This window comes from Euprymna scolopes, chromosome 32 (genome assembly GCF_053919585.1).
Source record: "Euprymna scolopes isolate OS-2025 chromosome 32, ASM5391958v1, whole genome shotgun sequence".
In the NCBI taxonomy this organism is placed as follows: domain Eukaryota; kingdom Metazoa; phylum Mollusca; class Cephalopoda; order Sepiida; family Sepiolidae; genus Euprymna; species Euprymna scolopes.
In genome coordinates this window covers 93997426-94012401 of record NC_136513.1, presented here as the reverse complement: position 1 = coordinate 94012401, position 14976 = coordinate 93997426, and the positions used below count along the sequence as shown (strand labels likewise).

General features: G+C 33.3%; 1 protein-coding gene across 7 annotated transcripts in view; it reads left to right on the top strand.

The window, feature by feature from the left end:
• LOC145256505 (GRAM domain-containing protein 4-like) overlaps window positions 1-14976 on the top strand; it is a 390407-nt gene that overhangs the window by 313756 nt on the left and 61675 nt on the right. For 3 of the 7 annotated variants that reach the window (XM_080115472.1, XM_080115469.1, XM_080115475.1), the window contains exon 15: window positions 12346-12417. The exons of the other annotated variants lie outside the window; for them this stretch is intronic. In XM_080115472.1, the coding sequence (XP_079971598.1) occupies window positions 12346-12417 (72 nt within the window). The remainder of the gene's footprint in view (window positions 1-12345; window positions 12418-14976) is intronic. 7 annotated transcript variants of the gene reach the window in all.

Sequence of the window (14976 nt, the reverse complement as noted above, 5' to 3'; positions counted from 1 at the left end):
AAAAGAGGTAAGTTTGATTTCACTTGCCTGAAACACATAAAGGTTTTAGGGTCACTTTAGGAATGCTTTTAATTGCTTTCACAAAATCCAGACAAAAACTTTTGGACGATTCCTCTTAAAAGACCATTCCAAAAGCACCTTTACATTTTTTTCCTGTCAACATTTAAAAAAAAAACAAAAAAAAGAAAGTGTTTTCTTTCTCTCAGTTAACATTCGAGTGCTTTTTTCATCTTCCTCATTTCTTTGTGCCTTGAATTTATTCAAGGCTGCCTCCTCTGTTAAAGCATTGAATCCCCTTGATGGTTATGACGAAATTGAGCACTTATTCTTCAAAAGAAATCAGCTGACGCTTAATTTTGTTGACAATGGCGCTTATTGATGAATGTTGGACTTAGTCTTATGTTCTTAGCTTTTTAAAAGTTTTAGGGTCACTTTAGGAATGCTTTTAATTGCTTTTACGAAATCCAGACAAAAACTTTTGGACGGTTCCTCTTAAAAACACCATTCCAAAAGCGCCTTTACATTTTTTCCTGTCAAACAAAACTTTTTCAATCTCTCCGTTAACATTCGAGTGTTTATCTCATCTTCCACATTTACTTTTTTTTTTTCGTTACGTTTGTAAAAATTTCTTAATTAGATTTATTTACAAACTAGCGGGGGTACCCGGCGTTGCCCGAGTGTTTGTTTCCGGGACGGGGGGGGGGGAGTTTTAACAAATGTTATGGTAGGTAAGTAGGAAGGATCAAACCCGGAGTCATGAGTAAAAGTAGGAAAATAAAGTGTGAAAAAAAACCAAAAAAAAACATCTGCAACGTTAACAGTTCAGCCACCAAGAAAAGTCCATTCCAGTTGTTTAGGAAAAAAAAAAAAAAAAAAAAAAAACGACTGCGGTAGGTCGGCGCGAACGTGAAAATATAATGTGAATTGTCCAGCACGCTAACCACTACGCCACAGAGCACTGCAGCTTAGTTTAGTGATTTTAAATAACTTCACATGAAAGAACTACGAAGCCAAACCGGTGTTCTCTTCTCAACTGTTCCTTGTGAACGATCCCCAAACGGTGTTAAGTGGTGGCAGGGGGAGGAGGAATTTATTAGAGAGAAAATATTTTACCACTTCCATTGATCTTAACCGATTTTGGCCGTGACTTCTCAGCAGAAAAAGTATAGAAATCTAAGATTATCGAGGAATTTGAGAAATAATAAGCCTATAACACACCTCAGATATTGTTCTGCCGTTTGTGCATATTATATTTGCATGAAATATCTTGATTTTTAATCCTATTAATGTCAAAATCAGACAGGAAAAAATGAGTTCATTTTATTTATATAGAGATATATTAATACGCTAAGTCGTTTTGACTCTTATCATCTTGACGTCCCTTAAAAGGAAAGTAGAATATCCCAAATGACTAATAAAACAAAAATAATAGGTGCCGTTGATTAGGAAACCACTAATAAAAATCATTTCTTTTTCAACAACTTTATTTAATGTAACAAAGTTTTAACATTACAAAAGTGCCCTGGAAAAGTCACTTCTGATTAATTGTAAGAAAAAAAAAATGTTTTGTTTTTGTTTCAACTACTATATTTAATATTACAGAATTTTAACATTATAAAAATGCCCTGGAAAAGTCACTTTTGATTGATTACAAATATTTTCTGAAAAACTCCCTTCTGATTAATTGTTTGAAAAAAATATTTCATTTTTTCAACTATTATATTTAATGTTAAAATATTTTAATATTATAATAATACCCTGGAAAAGTCACTTCTGATTAATTGTTTGAAAAAAATGTTTCGTTTTTTTCAACTACTATATTTAATTTTAAAATATTTTAACATTATAATAATGCCCTGGAAAAGTCACTTCTGATTAATTGTTTGAAAAAAATATTTCGTTTTTTCAACTACTATATTTAATGTTAAAATATTTTAACATTATAATAATACCCTGGAAAAGTCACTTCTGATTAATTTTAAGGAAAAATATTTTGTTTTATAACTGTTTTATTTAATCTAACAAAGTTTTAAAATTAAAAAATGCCCTGGAAAGTCATTTGTGATTAATTATAAAAATTCCCGCCACAACCATCACCATCGCCCCACCACAACCACTGCTACTGCCGCCGCTATTAGTTAGTTATTGCCAGCCAGTGTTTGGTCAGTGAAGATCATCACCAGCGTCAACTGCCACCACCGTCGCCACAAACACTACTGCTGCCATCATCACCACCATCACAATAGCCACTGCCACGACCACCACCATTACCACCACTGCCGCGACTAACATCAACACCAACGCCATGTCCACCATCACCATTACCACAACTGCCACTATTACCACCTCCACCTCCACAATCATCGCCACCACCACCATCTTAACAACAACTGCCACCACTACTACTGTTACAAGAAAAGGCTGTCCCTTTCCATGTAAGTAAGAAGAAGATTAGATAAGTGAAAATGAGATTAGGATAAGCCGAGACTCGAACCTTGTAAGCAAGGTTAAGGAATAGAATGTTAGAATTTATAAAATAGTTAGATATTGTTTGTATTGTAAAAAGAATTTGATTGTTCGTTCTTTTATGAAAACTGAATTAAAAATGCCAGCTAAAAAGAATGAACAATACAAATTAAAAATATATTGTAAAAAAATAGTTAGGTTAAAAAAATAGGTTAGTTGAGAATTCTTTGTTTGCAGAAGTGTGTGTTTGGAAAACGTGTGCTTAGCCACGTGAGTTGGTCACGTTTTGGAACCACACATCTGACGTCATAGCAAAAAGGGAATTCTCTATATAGGAGCTAGGATTAGTCAGTTTAGAGAGTCAGGGTGTCGAGACAGAACAGTTGAGTCTGCTAGACAGAGTTAGAGTCAGAGTCCTTTGGAAGCGAAGGAAAGGACATTAAACTATGTACATCCCGAATGTGAATTCCTGACGTTGTCATCATTTGACCGGTCCAATGAAATAAAGAATCACCATCCATTTTTGTAACTGTTGTCTTTATGTCGTCATTCCACAAATTGAAAATGATGTGTTAATCATCTTAATATAAACTTTATGCAACCCCTCGCAAGAATATGTATCCCTATCACCCTTGCTATATATGTTATAAGAAACCACAGAACTGTATAAATGTCTCCCCTGCATCACTGTTATATAGATGTTGTCATCTTTCAATATGAATGTTCCCTATGCAACACTACCACTACTATCCCTCCATCTCCACGGCAACTATTACCACCACTTCCACCACCATCACCACCTCTATCTCTACTGTAACTGCCACCACCACCACCACCGCCGCCACATCCTCCCCACTACCACAACCACCACTATCTCCACCGCCCCCGACCACATCAAATTGTTGTTGGTGTAAAAGTGATTAAAACTGAACATCACATAAAATCACTGAGTAGTATGACTTTTAAATAATAAATAAGGTACTTCTACAATATAGTACCTATATCAAAAAAAAAACAACTCTTAGCCGTGACGTAACAGAAGACTTAACACAACTGAAAATTATGTAAAATAATCGAGTAGTTTCATTGTTGAATAAGAAATAAGGTAATTGTACAGTATAGTACCCATGTGAAAAAAAATAGAAAATCTTACCTGTGATATCCATAAAAGTTTTTAAAACCGAAAATCACATCAAATAATCGAGTAATATGACTTTTCATTGTTTTCTCATGTAGGTAGAATACCGTACAAGTACCTTATTTCTACTCATATTATTGTGAAAACAGGTGGAGGGAACGGAAGAAATATAAGGAGTCAGTCCCGGAAATGGATGAAGCCGTTTGCGGTCTGAAAATCACTTTATTTCATATATATTTTTAAGACAGGGGTTTATAAGGAGTCAGTCCCGGAAATGGCTGAAGCAATTTACGATCTAAAAATCACTTTATTTCATATATATTTTTAAGAGAGGGGTTTATAAGGAGTCAGTCCCGGAAATGGATGAAGCAGTTTACGGTCTGAAAATCACTTTATTTCATATATATTTTTAAGACAGGGGTTTATAAGGAGTCAGTCCCGGAAATGTCTGAAGCAATTTACGATCTAAAAATCACTTTATTTCATATATATTTTTAAGAGAGGGGTTTATAAGGAGTCAGTCCCGGAAATGGCTGAAGCAATTTACAATCTAAAAATCACTTTATTTCATATATATTTTTAAGAGAGGGGTTTATAAGGAGTCATCCCAGAAATGGCTGAAGCAATTTACAATCTAAAAATCACTTTATTTCATATATATTTTTAAGACAGGGGTTTATAAGGAGTCAGTCCCAGAAATGGCTGAAGCAATTTACAATCTAAAAATCACTTTATTTCATATATATTTTTAAGACAGGGGTTTATAAGGAGTCAGTCCCAGAAATGGCTGAAGCAATTTACGATCTAAAAATCACTTTATTTCATATATATTTTTAAGAGAGGGCTTTATAAGGAGTCAGTCCCGGAAATGGCTTAAGCAATTTACGATCTAAAAATCACTTTATTTCATATATATTTTTAAGAGAGGGGTTTATAAGGAGTCAGTCCCGGAAATGGCTGAAGCAATTTACAATCTAAAAATCACTTTATTTCATATATATTTTTAAGAGAGGGGTTTATAAGGAGTCAGTCCCGGAAATGGCTGAAGCAATTTACAATCTAAAAATCACTTTATTTCATATATATTTTTAAGAGAGGGGTTTATAAGGAGTCAGTCCCGGAAATGGCTGAAGCAATTTACAATCTAAAAATCACTTTATTTCATATATATTTTTAAGAGAGGGGTTTATAAGGAGTCATCCCGGAAATGGCTGAAGCAATTTACAATCTAAAAATCACTTTATTTCATATATATTTTTAAGACAGGGGTTTATAAGGAGTCAGTCCCGGAAATGTCTGAAGCAATTTACGATCTAAAAATCACTTTATTTCACATATATTTTTAAGAGAGGGGTTTATAAGGAGTCATCCCGGAAATGGCTGAAGCAATTTACAATCTAAAAATCACTTTATTACATATATATTTTTAAGACAGGGGTTTATAAGGAGTCAGTCCCGGAAATGTCTGAAGCAATTTACGATCTAAAAATCACTTTATTTCACATATATTTTTAAGAGAGGGGTTTATAAGGAGTCATCCCGGAAATGGCTGAAGCAATTTACAATCTAAAAATCACTTTATTTCATATATATTTTTAAGACAGGGGTTTATAAGGAGTCAGTCCCGGAAATGTCTGAAGCAATTTACGATCTAAAAATCACTTTATTTCACATATATTTTTAAGAGAGGGGTTTATAAGGAGTCATCCCGGAAATGGCTGAAGCAATTTACAATCTAAAAATCACTTTATTTCATATATATTTTTAAGAGAGGGGTTTATAAGGAGTCAGTCCCGGAAATGGCTGAAGCAATTTACAATCTAAAAATCACTTTATTACATATATATTTTTAAGAGAGGGGTTTATAAGGAGTCATCCCGGAAATGGCTGAAGCAATTTACAATCTAAAAATCACTTTATTTCATATATATTTTTAAGACAGGGGTTTATAAGGAGTCAGTCCCGGAAATGGCTGAAGCAATTTACAATCTAAAAATCACTTTATTTCATATATATTTTTAAGACAGGGGTTTATAAGGAGTCAGTCCCGGAAATGTCTGAAGCAATTTACGATCTAAAAATCACTTTATTTCACATATATTTTTAAGAGAGGGGTTTATAAGGAGTCATCCCGGAAATGGCTGAAGCAATTTACAATCTAAAAATCACTTTATTTCATATATATTTTTAAGAGAGGGGTTTATAAGGAGTCAGTCCCGGAAATGGCTGAAGCAATTTACAATCTAAAAATCACTTTATTACATATATATTTTTAAGAGAGGGGTTTATAAGGAGTCATCCCGGAAATGGCTGAAGCAATTTACAATCTAAAAATCACTTTATTACATATATATTTTTAAGAGAGGGGTTTATAAGGAGTCAGTCCCGGAAATGGCTGAAGCAATTTACAATCTAAAAATCACTTTATTACATATATATTTTTAAGAGAGGGGTTTATAAGGAGTCATCCCGGAAATGGCTGAAGCAATTTACAATCTAAAAATCACTTTATTTCATATATATTTTTAAGAGAGGGGTTTATAAGGAGTCAGTCCCGGAAATGGCTGAAGCAATTTACAATCTAAAAATCACTTTATTACATATATATTTTTAAGAGAGGGGTTTATAAGGAGTCATCCCGGAAATGGCTGAAGCAATTTACAATCTAAAAATCACTTTATTACATATATATTTTTAAGAGAGGGGTTTATAAGGAGTCAGTCCCGGAAATGGCTGAAGCAATTTACAATCTAAAAATCACTTTATTACATATATATTTTTAAGAGAGGGGTTTATAAGGAGTCATCCCGGAAATGGCTGAAGCAATTTACAATCTAAAAATCACTTTATTTCATATATATTTTTAAGAGAGGGGTTTATAAGGAGTCAGTCCCGGAAATGGCTGAAGCAATTTACAATCTAAAAATCACTTTATTACATATATATTTTTAAGAGAGGGGTTTATAAGGAGTCATCCCGGAAATGGCTGAAGCAATTTACAATCTAAAAATCACTTTATTTCATATATATTTTTAAGACAGGGGTTTATAAGGAGTCAGTCCCGGAAATGTCTGAAGCAATTTACGATCTAAAAATCACTTTATTTCACATATATTTTTAAGAGAGGGGTTTATAAGGAGTCATCCCGGAAATGGCTGAAGCAATTTACAATCTAAAAATCACTTTATTTCATATATATTTTTAAGACAGGGGTTTATAAGGAGTCAGTCCCGGAAATGTCTGAAGCAATTTACGATCTAAAAATCACTTTATTTCACATATATTTTTAAGAGAGGGGTTTATAAGGAGTCATCCCGGAAATGGCTGAAGCAATTTACAATCTAAAAATCACTTTATTTCATATATATTTTTAAGACAGGGGTTTATAAGGAGTCAGTCCCGGAAATGTCTGAAGCAATTTACGATCTAAAAATCACTTTATTTCACATATATTTTTAAGAGAGGGGTTTATAAGGAGTCATCCCGGAAATGGCTGAAGCAATTTACAATCTAAAAATCACTTTATTACATATATATTTTTAAGAGAGGGGTTTATAAGGAGTCAGTCCCGGAAATGGCTGAAGCAAGTTACAATATAAAAATTACTTTATTTCATATACATTTTTAAGAGAGGAGTTTATAAGGAGTCAGTCCCGGAAATGGCTGAAGCAATTTACAATCTAAAAATCACTTTATTTCATATATATTTTTAAGAGAGGGGTTTATAAGGAGTCAGTCCCGGAAATGGCTGAAGCAATTTACGATCTAAAAATCACTTTATTTCATATATATTTTTAAGGGAGGGGTTTATAAGGAGTCAGTCCCGGAAATGGCTTAAGTAATTTACGATCTAAAAATCACTTTATTTCATATATATTTTTAAGAGAGGGGTTTATAAGGAGTCAGTCCCAGAAATGGCTGAAGCAATTTACGATCTAAAAATCACTTTATTTCATATATATTTTTAAGAGAGGGGTTTATAAGGATTCAGTCCCGGAAATGGCTGAAGCAATTTACGATCTAAAAATCACTTGATTTTATATATATTTTTAAGAGAGGGGTTTATAAGGATTCAGTCCCGGAAATGGCTGAAGCAATTTACGATTTAAAAATCACTTTATTTCATATATATTTTTAAGAGAGGGGTTTATAAGGAGTCAGTCCCGGAAATGGCTGAAGTAATTTACGATCTAAAAATCACTTTCTTTCCTCTAGCAAATTCAGACATTCAATTTCATAATGAATTAAGAATATTTATCTTATGAAATATATTTGCAAGTGTCGTCATATCATCTGCCAACATCCTACACTTTTATTTCTTTTCTTTAACAAAATCCCACCAATCGCACTCCTTACTGATTCGTTTCATTTTCTTATCACTATGAAAAAATTGCAAACGTTAACGTGTAACATGTTTCTATCGAATCTTATTACTTGCATGCCAAATCATCAGATTATCAAGAAAAGATTGTGACATAGTTATTACTAACTGATTTATTAGTCACTTTGATTAAATTATAATCTCGAGAAAAAAATTGATGCCTCATTATAGTTCTATTTCTTGTAATAATATATCTCAAGCAGTTCTCCATATTTGGTTAGAAAAATATTTATAATCTACGGTTTGATTAGAACTAACATAACACTGATTATTCTATTGACGGACATTCTGTTGTTTGTTTATTCCCACGGGTTCTGCTAGTTTACTATTAGTTTATTATTTACTATTTGTTCAATATTTTCCATTTCTAAAAGTAATAAGATCTCTGATATTTTGACATGAGACTAGTCTGGCTGTAAACACTATCAATAATTTCCCCCACTCTTTATCTGTGCCTAAACCTTCACGTAGATTCCGTGAACAAAGCTTCTTTCTTAGAACTGCACACCTGTGGAACTGTCTTACGTTTGCCTGCTTTCCAGCTGACTACAATATGGTTGTCTTCAAGTCCAATGTAAACAAATTCTTGATGAGCCGTTCCCCTTAAGTAATCCAATTTACCAAATTTACATTTCTAACCATTACTATGACATTGTCCGTTTGACCATTGTACACTCTTTAACCCGTATCCTCGAGTGGCCTCTGGGGCTTCATAAGTGGTGATTTCCTTGTATAAAAAAAAATTAAAAAATGATCCCTTGTGTCTTTCATAGATTTGGTGGCTTTTAAAAATATCCTGACAAGATTGAAATTGATTGCATAAACGTTTACACAAATATAATCAGCTTGGATTCATACACCTGATGTGCATGCTAAGTAAACCATATTCATATAATATCTCATCATCGGCGGTCATATGACCATATAATATCATAACACTGTTAAAAGTGGTTGTCTTCTTTTGACATGTGTCAAATATAAAAAAAATGTGTTAACATATTTGATATGTGTCAAATATTTAAAAAAAAAATGTGTCAACATATTTGACATGTGTCAAATATTTAAAAAAAAATGTGTCAACATATTTGACATGTGTCAAATATAAAAAAAATGTGGCAACATATTAAAAAAAAACATTGACATGTTCCAAGTATTTAAAAAAATGTGTTAACATATTAAAAAAAAACATTGACATGTTCCAAGTATTTAAAAAAATGTGTCAACATATTTGACATGTGTCAAAAATAAAAAAAATGTGTCAACATATTTGGCATGTGTCAAATATAAAAAAAATGTGTCAACATATTAAAAAAAAACATTGACATGTTCCAAGTATTTAAAAAAATGTGTTAACATATTAAAAAAAACAACTAAAATCTCACCACAAAAAGCAACAAGATTAAACTCTCTAAAATCAACACAATCACCTCCTCCCTTTAGGCACACATTCGCAAACATCCAAGGGCTTCAAACAAGCATTGACGACGTAGAATCCTTTCACCTAGTAAATTCTTTGAATATCCTAGCACTAAGTGAAACCCCAATCTCATCTAATGGTTTTTACATGACTGGATATTACTCACTCAATTATCATAAAATAAAATCAGTCGGATTTTTGACCTTACACCTAAATAGCAATGTGTCTGAAAAATCGCTATTTGATTCTAGCTATCCAGTCATTTACGTAATTTTTCCAGTATGTGTTCCTTGAAAACAAGAATTGAAAATCTAATCCAACTCCTTATTTCTAGTAATTAACAAATTCGAATTTTGCATTTTTTATGAATATACAAAATTTAACATCTGGCTCGATATTTTCTTTTAGTAAGAACGATTTTCTAATCTACATCGGTCTTCTTCATTAGCTGCTTATCTCTGTCTATTAACCAATGCGATTTTTACGTTTTTTTATAAATATACAATTTCTTTTTTTTAACCATATGCATGAACTTGGAGTTTACATTTGAACGCCCTCCTTTCGACTAGAGAACATAGTCTAGAATTAGATAATCAAGCGTGCATGTGCTGTAAATTAGCAATATTATAATGCGGCGTCACTTATATTTAATCTATTGTTCTCCTATCATAGATGTGGCACTCTCATGAGATGAGACCCGAGTGTTCAAATACATGTAATTATGTTCACCCAAGCTCCCCAGTCACAATTGGTAACAGCATGCACTGTTTGTCTATTGCACACGTCATATCACATGATGTCACATTCCTGGTCCCCCCCCCCAGCATCTGCAGATCTTAATGATCAGAAAATCCTCATTCTCAACCTATTCTTGATGACCACACTGCCGGGTAGTAGGGTGGATAGAGACACGTGCTAGGGAAACAATAAATACTGTTGAATTAAAATAAGAATCAATAAAATAAAATAAAGGATATGAAATCAGGGTAACTGTAGTGCTGTCACACATGGAAAGGAACCCTGCACTTATCGCAGATTGGCTTTCCTGAATCTACAACCGCAGAGACTCGGCTAATAGTCCACTTTGCCCGACAAAAAAATTTCTTAATTAGATTTATTTACAAATAAACAAACACGCTTTTCGTACCGACTCTCTCTTCTTGCAGCATTGCATATTAAACAAAACAGTTTGCACATGTCGTTTGCAACAAACGCGTTTTCACATGTGAACAATCAAAAGAAAAAAAAATCAACAAAACAGTCTATTTACATATGTGCACGGTCGTTGATCTTCATTCTCTGATAGTCATTTTTCCATGTGTGGACCGTGACCCTTCATAGTTGTTGATCTTTCTAAAAGCGCTTTTACTTCTATTCCTGTCAGCATTTCAAAAACAACTTTTCTTTCTATCCATTAATGCTGCAACATTGCCTTGGAATATCGTCTTTGTGAATCTTAAGAAAACTGTATAAACGTGTAATATTGAACATTGGTATTTTGCAGATGCTATTAAGTTTTTTGTTCTTACCCTGTGCCATCGTCGAAATGTTGTATCTCTGTGTCTGTATTTTAATAGAAGGTACCCTGACAAACTCCAGGCACTTGTACTCTCTCGACATAAATACCTTGACTAATCCAACAAACAGCAAAATCCCACCCCTACACTGTAGAGGTCTCTAGATGCCAGAAAGCATTCTACTCTAATAGTTTCTTCCCTTGAACTTGTAGACTTTGGAATTCTCTCCCGGGTTCCTACTTCCTTGACTACTGACATGCAGAAGATCAAATGTAATGTGAACAAACATCTGTCTGCTCAACTCCCTACATAGTATCCCTATAGATTTGGTCCCAAATAGTTGCCTCTTACGTCCAAGTGGTACTGTGCCTTGTTTGGAGTAAAAAAAAAAAAAAAGTAATTATTTTCATGCGTGAGTTGGATGGAATACTGCTGCCATATCTGGGCAGGAGCTGCTAAAAACAGCCTATCCTGCCTTGACAGAGTACAAAATAGACTTCGTGGCTTAGTGGGGGATGCCCTTTTCTCTACCCTGCAACCTCTCTCCCACAGAAGAGACGTTGCGAACCTATCCTTGTTTTATCGGTATTTCCATGGCAGGTGCTCGTCTGAACTCCAATCTCTGGTCCCCCCTCGCCAATCTTTCACGAAAAACACCCGTCTAGCTGAATCCACTGTCAAAAGTTTCCCCCACTCTTTATCTGTGCCTAAATCAAAACGCGGATTCCATGAACAAAGCTTCTTTCTTAGAACTGCACGCCTGTGGAACTCTGTTCCATCTGCCTGCTTCCCACCGGACTACAACTTGGATGTCTTCAAGTCCAACGTTAACAAATTCCTAATGAACCGCCCCCTTAAGTAAACACTTCATCAAATCTCCACACTAACGTACTGTACTTGCAATAACCCTTATCCCTGAGTGGCTTCCGGGCCTTGATAAGTGGTGACCACCATGTAAAAAAAAAAAAAAAAGTTACCTCCTCTTCCTCATTTGTTTTGTAGAATGTTTCGACAATGTTTAGATGGTGATATCAAAATATTTTGAAAATTATTTATTAATTTGCATCCACATAATTTTAATAAAGTCATTTTAACACATCAACTTCTTTCTTTATCTTCATGTTGTCTTTTATGGCACTTTTTCCATATTTGGATATTTATTTGGGTGGTGACATCAAACCATTTGGAAAATATTTTATAATTTTTGCCTCCGCATAAATTTGAATTAGTCATTTAGATACATGAACCACCTCTTCTTGCCCCATTTTCATGTTTCCTTGTAGAACGTTTCCTTAATATTTAGATAGTTGGATGCTGGCATCAAAACCATTTTGAAAAGTTTTTTTTTTTTTTAATTTGGCACCACAAGAAAAAAAATGTAGAAAATTTTAAATGATTTCTCAATATATTTTCAAACACTTCTCAGCAGGTAGATCTTCGTCGGTCATCTTTCGGTCCAACATTTTCTGTATTGGAACAGTCATTAACTGAGGTCAAGGTAAGCGTAGATGACCATTATCTCCACTCAGTCATATTTTTATTCACTGTTTGAAGTCCTCATCACAAATCGAGATCACTGTTTGGTACCTTCTCTTTTCAGTTTCTTTTTTTTTCCTTTTTACCAACAAAATTTTCAGAATTATTCTCTGCATTAATAAAATTATCAATTAAAATCTTGTGTGACTGTTTGTGCTTCTCGCCCATGCGTAACTTTCATAAATACACATAGAATTATATTTTCTTTATTATTAATCAAATATTTATTTAAAAAAAAAAAAAAAAAACTAAAACGAATTTTAAAATATCCTATTAAAAAAAAAAAAATTGTGATCAACTTTTTATCTATCAAATAAAATTGGATGCACACTTTTCATTCGTTTTGACTGTATTTTTGAATCCTACTTTCAAGAACAGGTTCATCATCCCTATATAAATGAAACTTCCAAGAAACAGTTCATCATCTCTGGGGACCTCCATTTTTCACCATCAAATCAGTGACGTCATCATTTTGTGCATACGTTCAATATCAACGAGTGATCAATAGCTCTAAAAATTAATAACAGAAGTAACGTCTTTTTTCATATTTATACAAATATTATGCTTACTAAAAAATTTTAATTTATTATTTCTAAATATTTATGTTAAATACATATTTATTTGTTCACTAATATTTTTCTTATACAATAAATATATGAATCCAAATAGCTAACATGTTTATTCAACTTACACCTGCTGTTCAATTTTGACTCCTTAGTACTCATAGCTATTTTTACTAAAATCCCATAAAAGAATGGTCCACAAAAATGCAATCATTTGATCCGCCTTGCACTGCTCTGCGACCAGAGGAGATGAACTTTGAATAAATGGGGACAGACAGACATAATGATTTTTATAAATTAGATTACTTTAAACTATACTGAACCATTCAACCTCACAGGGTTGTCCATGTTTTGTTGACCAAAAAAAAAAAAATGGGGGTGGAAAAAGCAAATAGCAAATAATTTTTACCAAACACAAGCGGATTGTTTTCTGCTGAAGTGATTGACAACTTCTTGATTTATGACACTCGGAAGACTGAGCTCCAATCTTTGGTTTTCTTCCCTTCCTTGCAAAATATTCACAACAAATATTCGTCTGTAAATAATTTTCCTTCTTCTTCTGTGTACCTAGAGATAAATGAAACTTCCATGAGCAGAGTTTCTTTCAAAGAACTATCTGTCTATGGAACACAATACGACTTAGCTGCTTCCCAACTGACTACAATAAGCAGTAAATGAACGTTACTTTTAGTTTAGAACAAATAATTTTCCTTCTTCTTCTGTGTACCTAGAGATAAATGAAACTTCCATGAGCAGAGTTTCTTTCAAAGAACTATCTGTCTATGGAACACAATACGACTTAGCTGCTTCCCAACTGACTACAATAAGCAGTAAATGAACGTTACTTTTAGTTTAGAACAAATAATTTTCCTTCTTCTTCTGTGTACCTAGAGATAAATGAAACTTCCATGAGCAGAGTTTCTTTCAAAGAACTATCTGTCTATGGAACACAATACGACTTAGCTGCTTCCCAACTGACTACAATAAGCAGTAAATGAACGTTACTTTTAGTTTAGAACAAATAATTTTCCTTCTTCTTCTGTGTACCTAGAGATAAATGAAACTTCCATGAGCAGAGTTTCTTTCAAAGAACTATCTGTCTATGGAACACAATACGACTTAGCTGCTTCCCAACTGACTACAATAAGCAGTAAATGAACGTTACTTTTAGTTTAGAACAAATAATTTTCCTTCTTCTTCTGTGTACCTAGAGATAAATGAAACTTCCATGAGCAGAGTTTCTTTCAAAGAACTATCTGTCTATGGAACACAATACGACTTAGCTGCTTCCCAACTGACTACAATAAGCAGTAAATGAACGTTACTTTTAGTTTAGAACAAATAATTTTCCTTCTTCTTCTGTGTACCTAGAGATAAATGAAACTTCCATGAGCAGAGTTTCTTTCAAAGAACTATCTGTCTATGGAACACAATACGACTTAGCTGCTTCCCAACTGACTACAATAAGCAGTAAATGAACGTTACTTTTAGTTTAGAACAAATAATTTTCCTTCTTCTTCTGTGTACCTAGAGATAAATGAAACTTCCATGAGCAGAGTTTCTTTCAAAGAACTATCTGTCTATGGAACACAATACGACTTAGCTGCTTCCCAACTGACTACAATAAGCAGTAAATGAACGTTACTTTTAGTTTAGAACAAATAATTTTCCTTCTTCTTCTGTGTACCTAGAGATAAATGAAACTTCCATGAGCAGAGTTTCTTTCAAAGAACTATCTGTCTATGGAACACAATACGACTTAGCTGCTTCCCAACTGACTACAATAAGCAGTAAATGAATGTTAACTATAATAATTTTCTTTGTATTTTGTTCTGTTTTGTAAATTTGATAAAATATTAACATCATTTTCTGGCAACCTGCATAACATTTTTATATCAACAACATTTTCTGTGTACTTACTCCACCTCATGTTGCGTGAGAATGTTTTTTTTTTTTAA